Raw genomic sequence first — 10,000 nt, forward strand, 5'->3', positions numbered from 1 at the left:
AATATAGCTGTACCAGAGTCCTGGATTCATCAGTCTCAGAGACTGTAATATAGCTGTACCAGAGTCCTGGATTCATCAGTCTCAGAGACTGTAATATAGCTGTACCAGAGTCCTGGATTCATCAGTTTCAGAGACTGTAATATAGCTGTACCAGAGTCCTGGATTTATCAGTCTCAGAGACTGTAATATAGCTGTCCTGGATTCATCAGTCTCAGAGACTGTAATATAGCTGTACCAGAGTCCTGGATTCATCAGTCTCAGAGACTGTAATATAGCTGTACCAGAGTCCTGGATTCAACAGTCTCAGAGACTGTAATATAGCTGTACCAGAGTCCTGGATTCATCAGTCTCAGAGACTGTAATATAGCTGTCCTGGATTCAACAGTCTCAGAGACTGTAATATAGCTGTACCAGAGTCCTGGATTCATCAGTCTCAGAGACTGTAATATAGCTGTACCAGAGTCCTGGATTCACAGTCTCAGAGACTGTAATATAGCTGTACCAGAGTCCTGGATTCAACAGTCTCAGATACTGTAATATAGCTGTACCAGAGTCCTGGATTCATCAGTCTCAGAGACTGTAATATAGCTGTACCAGAGTCCTGGATTCATCAGTCTCAGAGACTGTAATATAGCTGTACCAGAGTCCTGGATTCATCAGTCTCAGAGACTGTAATATAGCTGTCCTGGATTCATCAGTCTCAGAGACTGTAATATAGCTGTACCAGAGTCCTGGATTCATCAGTCTCAGAGACTGTAATATAGCTGTACCAGAGTCCTGGATTCATCAGTCTCAGAGACTGTAATATAGCTGTCCTGGATTCATCAGTCTCAGAGACTGTAATATAGCTGTACCAGAGTCCTGGATTCATCAGTCTCAGAGACTGTAATATAGCTGTACCAGAGTCCTGGATTCATCAATCTCAGAGACTGTAATATAGCTGTACCAGAGTCCTGGATTCATCAGTCTCAGAGACTGTAATATAGCTGTACCAGAGTTCTGGATTCATCAGTCTCAGAGACTGTAATATAGCTGTACCAGAGTCCTGGATTCATCAGTCTCAGAGACTGTAATATAGCTGTACCAGAGTCCTGGATTCATCAGTCTCAGAGACTGTAATATAGCTGTACCAGAGTCCTGGATTCATCAGTCTCAGAGACTGTAATATAGCTGTTCTGGACATCAGTCTCAGAGACTGTAATATAGCTGTACCAGAGTCCTGGATTCATCAGTCTCAGAGACTGTAATATAGCTGTACCAGAGTCCTGGATTCATCAGTCTCAGAGACTGTAATATAGCTGTACCAGAGTCCTGGATTCAACAGTCTCAGAGACTGTAATATAGCTGTACCAGAGTCCTGGATTCATCAGTCTCGGAGACTGTAATATAGCTGTACCAGAGTCCTGGATTCAACAGTCTCAGAGACTGTAATATAGCTGTACCAGAGTCCTGGATTCATCAGTCTCAGAGACTGTAATATAGCTGTACCAGAGTCCTGGATTCATCAGTCTCAGAGACTGTAATATAGCTGTACCAGAGTCCTGGATTCATCAGTCTCAGAGACTGTAATATAGCTGTACCAGAGTCCTGGATTCAACAGTCTCAGAGACTGTAATATAGCTGTACCAGAGTCCTGGATTCATCAGTCTCAGAGACTGTAATATAGCTGTTCTGGACATCAGTCTCAGAGACTGTAATATAGCTGTACCAAAGTCCTGGATTCATCAGTCTCAGAGACTGTAATATAGCTGTACCAGAGTCCTGGATTCATCAGTCTCAGAGACTGTAATATAGCTGTTCTGGACATCAGTCTCAGAGACTGTAATATAGCTGTACCAGAGTCCTGGATTCAACAGTCTCAGAGACTGTAATATAGCTGTACCAGAGTCCTGGATTCATCAGTCTCAGAGACTGTAATATAGCTGTCCTGGATTCATCAGTCTCAGAGACTGTAATATAGCTGTACCAGAGTCCTGGATTCAACAGTCTCAGAGAGACTCCCTCTCTCATCTCTCTCTCTCTCTCTCATCTCTCCTCTCTTTCTCTCTCCTCTCTCATCCATCTCTCTCTCTCCTCACCCTCTCTCTCCTCCCTCTCTTTCTCTCTCCTCTCCTCACACATCACAATATTTGATTTGCAAAAATTATGCAGAAAAATTATTCCATGCCACCCTTACTGTCTCTGTCTGGCCGGTTCCCCTCTTTCCACTGGGATTCTCTGCCTCTAACCCTATTACAGGGGCTGAGTCACTGGCTTACTGGGGCTCTCTCATGCCGTCCCAAGGAGGAGTGCGTCACTTGAGTGGCTTGAGTCACTGACGTGATCTTCCTGTCTGGGTTGGCGCCCCCCTTGGGTTGTGCCGTGGCGGAGATATTTGTGGGCTATACTCGGCATTGTCTCAGGATGGTCAGTTGGTGGTTGAAGATATCCGTCTAGTGGTGTGGGGGCTGTGCTTTGGCAAAGTGGGTGGGGTTATATTCTTCCTGTTTGGCCCTGTCCGAGGGTATCGTTGGACAGTGTCTCCTGATCCCTCCTGTCTCAGCCTCCAGTATTTATGCTGCAGTAGTTTATGTGTCGGGGGCTAGGGTCAGTTTGTTATATCTGGAGTACTTCTCCTGTCTTATCCGGTGTCCTGTGTGAATTTAAGTATGCTTTCTCTAATTCTCTCTTTCTTTCTCTCTCTCGGAGGACCTGAGCCCTAAGACCATGCCTCAGGACTACCTGGCATGATGGCTCCTTGCTGTCCCCAGTCCACCTGGTCGTGCTGCTGCTCCAGTTTCAACTGTTCTGCCTGCGGCTATGGCACCCTGACCTGTTCACCGGACGTGCTACCTGTCCCAGATCTGGTGTTTTCAACTCTCTAGAGACAGCAGGAGTGGTAGAGATACTCTGAATGATCGGCTGAAAAGCAAACTGACATTTACTCCTGAGGTGCTGACTTGCTACACCCTCAACAACTACTGTGATTACTATTATTTGACCATGCTGGTAATTTATGAACATTTGAACATCTTTGCCAAGTTCTGTTATAATCTCCACCGGCACAGCCAGAAGAGGACTGGCCACCCCACATAGCCTGGTTCCTCTCTAGGTTTCTTCCTAGGTTCTGACCTTTCTAGGGGGTTTTCCTAGCCACGCCTCAGAGCCTGGTTCCTCTCTAGGTTTCCTCCTAGGTTCTGGCCTTTCAAGGGAGTTTTTCCTAGCCACCGTGCTTTTACACCTGCATTGCTTGCTGTTTGGGGGTTTTAGGCTGGGTTTCTGTACAGCACTTTGAGACATCAGCTGATGTACGAAGGGCTTTATAAATACATTTGATTTGATTTGATGTCCTTCATTCAAACAATTGATCACCAAAAACATTTATATAAAAGCCTTACATGAATCAACACGTAATGTTTGTTTGACAATCTGATTCTTTAATAGTTTAATGTTAATTTATTCAGATGCTTCTAGAAGTCCTATGATAGCACAATGATCAAACATCAAACAAGGTGCCGATCATTTCCACACAGTATTGATAAGGTGCCAATCATTTCCACACAGTATTGATAAGGTGCCGATCATTTCCATACAGTATTGATAAGGTGCCGATCATTTCCACACAGTATTGATAAGGTGCCGATCATTTCCATACAGTATTGATAAGGTGCTGATCATTTTCCACACAGTATTGATAAGGTGCCGATCATTTCCATACAGTATTGATAAGGTGCCGATCATTTCCACACAGTATTGATAAGGTGTCGATCATTTCCACACAGTATTGATAAGGTGCCGATCATTTCCATACAGTATTGATAAGGTGCTGATCATTTCCACACAGTATTGATAAGGTGCTGATCATTTCCACACAGTATTGATAAGGTGCTGATCATTTCCACACAGTATTGATAAGGTGCTGATCATTTCCATACAGTATTGATAAGGTGCTGATCATTTCCATACAGTATTGATAAGGTGCCGATCATTTCCACACAGTATTGATAAGGTGCTGATCATTTCCACACAGTATTGATAAGGTGCTGATCATTTCCATACAGTATTGATAAGGTGCCGATCATTTCCATACAGTATTGATAAGGTGCTGATCATTTCCACACAGTATTGATAAGGTGCTGATCATTTCCACACAGTATTGATAAGGTGCTGATCATTTCCATACAGTATTGATAAGGTGCCGATCATTTCCATACAGTATTGATAAGGTGCCGATCATTTCCATACAGTATTGATAAGGTGCCGATCATTTCCATACAGTATTGATAAGGTGCCCATCATTTCCATACAGTATTGATAAGGTGCTGATCATTTCCACACAGTATTGATAATGTGCTGATCATTTCCATACAGTATTGATAAGGTGCCGATCATTTCCATACAGTATTGATAAGGTGCCGATCATTTCCATACAGTATTGATAAGGTGCCGATCATTTCCATACAGTATTGATAAGGTGCCGATCATTTCCATACAGTATTGATAAGGTGCCGATCATTTCCACACAGTATTGATAAGGTGCCGATCATTTCCATACAGTATTGATAAGGTGCCGATCATTTCCACACAGTATTGATAATGTGCTGATCATTTCCATACAGTATTGATAAGGTGCTGATCATTAAGTGTCACACAGTATTGATAAGGGAAAGGTCAAATGGGATACCTAGTGAGTTGGAAAGGTAAAAGGGGATACCTAGTCAGTACAACCTTAATGCACCTCAACTGAAATGTGTATATCCGTATTTAACCTCTGAATCAGGTGTGGGGGGCTGCATTAATCAACATTCACGTCTTCAGTGGGTTAGCTGCCTTGTTCAGGGAACAGTGGGGTTAGCTGCCTTGTTCAGGGGAACAGTGGGGTTAACTGCCTTGTTCAGGGGAACAGTGGGGTTAACTGCCTTGTTCAGGGGAACAGTGGGGTTAACTGCCTTGTTCAGGGGAACAGTGGGGTTAGCTGCCTTGTTCAGGGGAACAGTGGGGTTAGCTGCCTTGTTCAGGGGAACAGTGGGGTTAACTGCCTTGTTCAGGGAACAGTGGGGTTAACTGCCTTGTTCAGGGGAACAGTGGGGTTAACTGCCTTGTTCAGGGGAACAGTGGGGTTAACTGCCTTGTTCAGGGAACAGTGGGGTTAACTGCCTTGTTCAGGGGAACAGTGGGTTAATTGCCTTGTTCAGGGGAACAGTGGGTTAACTGCCTTGTTCAGGGAACAGTGGGTTAACTGCCTTGTTCAGGGGAACAGTAGGTTAACTGCCTTGTTCAGGGGAACAGTGGGTTAACTGCCACGCTCAGGGGAACAGTGGGTTAACTGCCACGCTCAGGGGAACAGTGGGTTAACTGCCTTGTTCAGGGGAACAGTGGGTTAACTGCCTTGTTCAGGGGAACAGTGGGTTAACTGCCACGCTCAGGGGAACAGTGGGTTAACTGCCTTGTTCAGGGGAACAGTGGGTTAACTGCCTTGTTCAGGGGAATAGTGGGTTAACTGCCTTCTCCCAGGTGAGTCAGTCTACAGGTAGAGATAGAGGTCTCTTCTCCAGGTGAGTTATCTACAGGTAGAGATAGAGGTCTCTTCTCCAGGTGAGTTATCTACAGGTAGAGATAGAGGTCTCTTCTCCAGGTGAGTCAGTCTACAGGTAGAGATAGAGGTCTCTTCTCTAGGTGAGTCAGTCTACAGGTAGAGATAGAGAGAGGTCTCTTCTCCAGGTGAGTTATCTACAGGTAGAGATAGAGGTCTCTTCTCCAGGTGAGTTATCTACAGGTAGAGATAGAGGTCTCTTCTCCAGGTGAGTCAGTCTACAGGTAGAGATAGAGGTGTCTTCTCCAGGTGAGTCAGTCTACAGGTAGAGATAGAGGTCTCTTCTCCAGGTGAGTCAGTCTACAGGTAGAGATAGAGGTGTCTTCTCCAGGTGAGTCAGTCTACAGGTAGAGATAGAGGTCTCTTCTCCAGGTGAGTCAGTCTACAGGTAGAGATAGAGGTGTCTTCTCCAGGTGAGTCAGTCTACAGGTAGAGATAGAGGTCTCTTCTCCAGGTGAGTCAGTCTAAATCAAATCAAATTTTATTTGTCACATACACATGGTTAGCAGATGTTAATGCGAGTGTAGCGAAATGCTTGTGCTTCTAGTTCCAACAGTGCAGTAATAACCAACAAGTAATCTAGCTAACAATTCCAAAACTACTACCTTATAGACACAAGTGTAAGGGGATAAAGAATATGTACATAAAAGATGTGAATGAGTGATGGTACAGAACGACATAGGCAAGATACAGTAGATGGTATCGAGTACAGTATATACATATGAGGTGAGTATGTAAACAAAGTGGCATAGTTAAAGTGGCTAGTGATACATGTATCAGGTAGAGATAGAGGTGTCTTCTCCAGGTGAGTCAGTCTACAGGTAGAGATAGAGGTGTCTTCTCCAGGTGAGTCAGTCTACAGGTAGAGATAGAGGTCTCTTCTCCAGGTGAGTCAGTCTACAGGTAGAGATAGAGGTCTCTTCTCCAGGTGAGTCAGTCTACAGGTAGAGATAGAGGTGTCTTCTCCAGGTGAGTCAGTCTACAGGTAGAGATAGAGGTCTCTTCTCCAGGTGAGTCAGTCTACAGGTAGAGATAGAGGTGTCTTCTCCAGGTGAGTCAGTCTACAGGTAGAGATAGAGGTCTCTTCTCCAGGTGAGTCAGTCTACAGGTAGAGATAGAGGTGTCTTCTCCAGGTGAGTCAGTCTACAGGTAGAGATAGAGGTCTCTTCTCCAGGTGAGTCAGTCTACAGGTAGAGATAGAGGTGTCTTCTCCAGGTGAGTCAGTCTACAGGTAGAGATAGAGGTCTCTTCTCCAGGTGAGTCAGTCTACAGGTAGAGATAGAGGTGTCTTCTCCAGGTGAGTCAGTCTACAGGTAGAGATAGAGGTCTCTTTTCCAGGTGAGTGAGTCTACAGGTAGAGATAGAGGTCTCTTCTCCAGGTGAGTCAGTCTACAGGTAGAGATAGAGGTCTCTTTTCCAGGTGACTCCTCCTCCTCTCCATCAGGGGAAGATGGAGCTGATGGGGCAGTGGTTGAGTCTTTATTTTCTTTCCCTCCTTCCCTCACTCTCTCACTCTCTCCTTCCCTCACTTCTTCCCTCACTCCTTCCCTCACTCCTTTCCTAACTCCCTCTGACACAAGTACAATCTTGCTTTAGCTGCTGCTGCTATCGACTTCGATGACGATGACGGTGAGGAAGATGGCAGGGCTGTACGGAGTGCTTGGCAGGCCAGTCCCTCTCCACAGTCACAGCGTTGGAACAGCTCCTGTCCTTTCCTGCCGTGCCGCGTACACACCTCCCCGTGCCTCAGCACGGGCTTACAGATCCTGTCCCAGAAGTGACGAGCACAACACAGACCGGCAGAACATTCTGTAGACCTGAGACACGGGTCACCCAGCTGACCTGGTGGGTAAAAGAGAGGGACACCCTGTTAGTTTAGCATTCTGACAGTAGAGAACTAGTCTCTTGACAGACCCTGTTAGTTCTACATGTAGAAAACAGTGACAGTAGAGAACTAGTCTCTCATGACAGACGTCAATTTCAATCAAGTAAATGGCCAGAGGCCAACGCTGGAGATTTGATCCGACATGCTGAGAGAGCCGTTTTAACATCGATAACAGGGCTAGTGGTGTGGGGGGGCATTCTACCTTTGATGGGGGGTAGCTTGGTCTGACCTCTCCCTCTCTTCTTCCAACCAACCTTCTTCTTTGGGGGCAGTCTGGTGTGTTCCTCTAACACAGTGATATGATGTGTCATCACACTGTCTGGGAGAGGTGTACAGATATCTGAGAGAGAGATGGAGAGATGGAAGGAGAGAGAGAGAGAGAGACCGAGAGAGAGACAGAGACAGAGAGACAGACAGAGACACAGACAGAGACACAGACAGAGACACAGACACAGACAGAGACACAGACAGAGAGACAGAGAGACACAGACAGAGACACAGACAGACAGACAGACAGACAGACAGACAGACAGACAGACAGACAGACAGACAGACAGACAGACAGACAGACAGACAGAGACAGAAACAGAGAGAGAAACAGAGAGAGAGAGAGAGACAGACAGACAGACAGACAGACAGACAGACAGACAGACAGACAGACAGACAGACAGACGGAGACCGAGAGACAGAGACAGAGACAGAGACAGAGACAGAGACAGACAGACAGAACATTAGTACAATGCCTCACCAACACACCGTGTGCGATGTCATTGTTAAAACATCCATAGAACGTACTGTTTCTACAATGGTTGCCGGGGCAGCACATGGCGTCTCTATGACAACGCCTCTTCCTCTGTCGGCAGGTGTGACATCGTTGGGGGGAGGGGTTTCTGGAGGGAGCCTGGCAAAAGCTCCCCTTGCCACATTCCAGGTCGCTGCCACAGGGGTACACCTGAGAGAGGATGAGGGGAGGACATGGTCTATTCATCAATACAACCACTATTTGGAGAGATTTCACTTTGAGGTGAACATTGAGCATTGAGTTCGGGTTACAAAGACCATTAATAAAAAAACATGTTGAGCTGAGACCCTTAAGTAGGCTAAAAAACATGTTGAACTGAGACCCTTAAGTAGGCTAAAAAACATGTTGAACTGAGACCCTTAAGTAGGCTAAAAACATGTTGAACTGAGACCCTTAAGTAGGCTAAAAACATGTTGAACTGAGACCCTTAAGTAGGCTAAAAAACATGAACTGAGACCCTTAAGTAGACTAAAAAACATGTTGAACTGAGACCCTTAAGTAGGCTACAAAACATGAACTGAGACCCTTAAGTAGGCTACAAAACATGTTGAACTGAGACCCTTAAGTAGGCTACAAAACATGTTGAACTGAGCCCTTAAGTAGGCTAAAAAACATGTTGAACTGAGACCCTTAAGTAGGCTAAAAACATGTTGAACTGAGACCCTTAAGTAGGCTAAAAACATGTTGAACTGAGACCCTTAAGTAGGCTAAAAACATGTTGAACTGAGACCCTTAAGTAGGCTAAAAACATGTTGAACTGAGACCCTTAAGTAGGCTAAAAAACATGTTGAACTGAGACCCTTAAGTAGGCTAAAAAACATGAACTGAGACCCTTAAGTAGACTAAAAACATGTTGAACTGAGACCCTTAAGTAGGCTAAAAACATGTTGAACTGAGACCCTTAAGTAGGCTAAAAAACATGTTGAACTGAGACCCTTAACTAGGCTACAAAACATGAACTGAGACCCTTAAGTAGACTAAAAAACATGTTGAACTGAGACCCTTAAGTAGACTAAAAAACATGTTGAACTGAGACCCTTAAGTAGGCTAAAAAACATGAACTGAGACCCTTAAGTAGACTAAAAAACATGAACTGAGACCCTTAAGTAGACTAAAAAACATGTTGAACTGAGACCCTTAAGTAGACTAAAAAACATGAACTGAGACCCTTAAGTAGACTAAAAAACATGTTGAACTGAGACCCTTAAGTAGACTAAAAAACATGTTGAACTGAGACCCTTAAGTAGGCTAAAAAACATGTTGAACTGAGACCCTTAAGTAGGCTACAAAACATGTTGAACTGAGACCCTTAAGTAGGCTAAAAAACATGAACTGAGACCCTTAAGTAGGCTACAAAACATGAACTGAGACCCTTAAGTAGGCTACAAAACATGTTGAACTGAGACCCTTAAGTAGGCTACAAAACATGTTGAACTGAGACCCTTAAGTAGGCTAAAAACATGTTGATCTGAGACCCTTAAGTAGGCTAAAAACATGTTGAACTGAGACCCTTAAGTAGACTAAAAAACATGAACTGAGACCCTTAAGTAGACTAAAAAACATGTTGAACTGAGACCCTTAAGTAGACTAAAAAACATGTTGAACTGAGACCCTTAAGTAGGCTAAAAAACATGTTGAACTGAGACCCTTAAGTAGGCTACAAAACATGTTGAACTGAGACCCTTAAGTAGGCTAAAAAACATGAACTGAGACCCTTAAGTAGGCTACAAAACATGAACTG

The 10,000-nt window shown here is 44.6% G+C and overlaps 1 protein-coding gene and 2 long non-coding RNA genes across 8 annotated transcripts in view; 2 read left to right on the plus strand and 1 right to left on the minus strand.

Moving 5' to 3' along the window:
• Window positions 1-3,406: 3,406 nt before the first annotated feature.
• Window positions 3,407-5,051, plus strand: LOC127921969 (uncharacterized). 6 transcript variants are annotated; one of them, XR_008110089.1, is made up of 3 exons: window positions 3,407-4,267; window positions 4,299-4,484; window positions 4,516-5,051. It is a non-coding gene; the product is annotated as an uncharacterized LOC127921969 (long non-coding RNA). The 6 variants fall into 6 exon arrangements; XR_008110088.1 differs by having other exon boundaries at window positions 3,407-3,957; window positions 4,020-4,267; window positions 4,299-5,051; XR_008110091.1 differs by having other exon boundaries at window positions 3,407-3,709; window positions 3,772-4,267; window positions 4,299-5,051.
• A 138-nt stretch (window positions 5,052-5,189) lies between these two features.
• LOC127921972 (uncharacterized) lies at window positions 5,190-7,349 on the plus strand. Its single transcript, XR_008110096.1, has 4 exons — window positions 5,190-5,509; window positions 5,716-6,026; window positions 6,378-6,885; window positions 6,927-7,349. It is a non-coding gene; the product is annotated as an uncharacterized LOC127921972 (long non-coding RNA).
• The window catches only part of LOC118381278 (dickkopf-related protein 2-like), a 4,122-nt gene continuing 1,243 nt past the window's right edge, over window positions 7,122-10,000 (minus strand). The window contains exons 2-4 of the mRNA XM_052505587.1: window positions 8,253-8,409; window positions 7,660-7,797; window positions 7,122-7,414 (exon numbers count right to left, since the gene is read on the minus strand). Of these exons, the coding sequence (XP_052361547.1) occupies window positions 7,122-7,414; window positions 7,660-7,797; window positions 8,253-8,409 (588 nt within the window). The remainder of the gene's footprint in view (window positions 7,415-7,659; window positions 7,798-8,252; window positions 8,410-10,000) is intronic.

The sequence above is a fragment of the Oncorhynchus keta genome, unplaced genomic scaffold (genome assembly GCF_023373465.1).
Source record: "Oncorhynchus keta strain PuntledgeMale-10-30-2019 unplaced genomic scaffold, Oket_V2 Un_contig_24212_pilon_pilon, whole genome shotgun sequence".
NCBI lineage: Eukaryota > Metazoa > Chordata > Actinopteri > Salmoniformes > Salmonidae > Oncorhynchus > Oncorhynchus keta.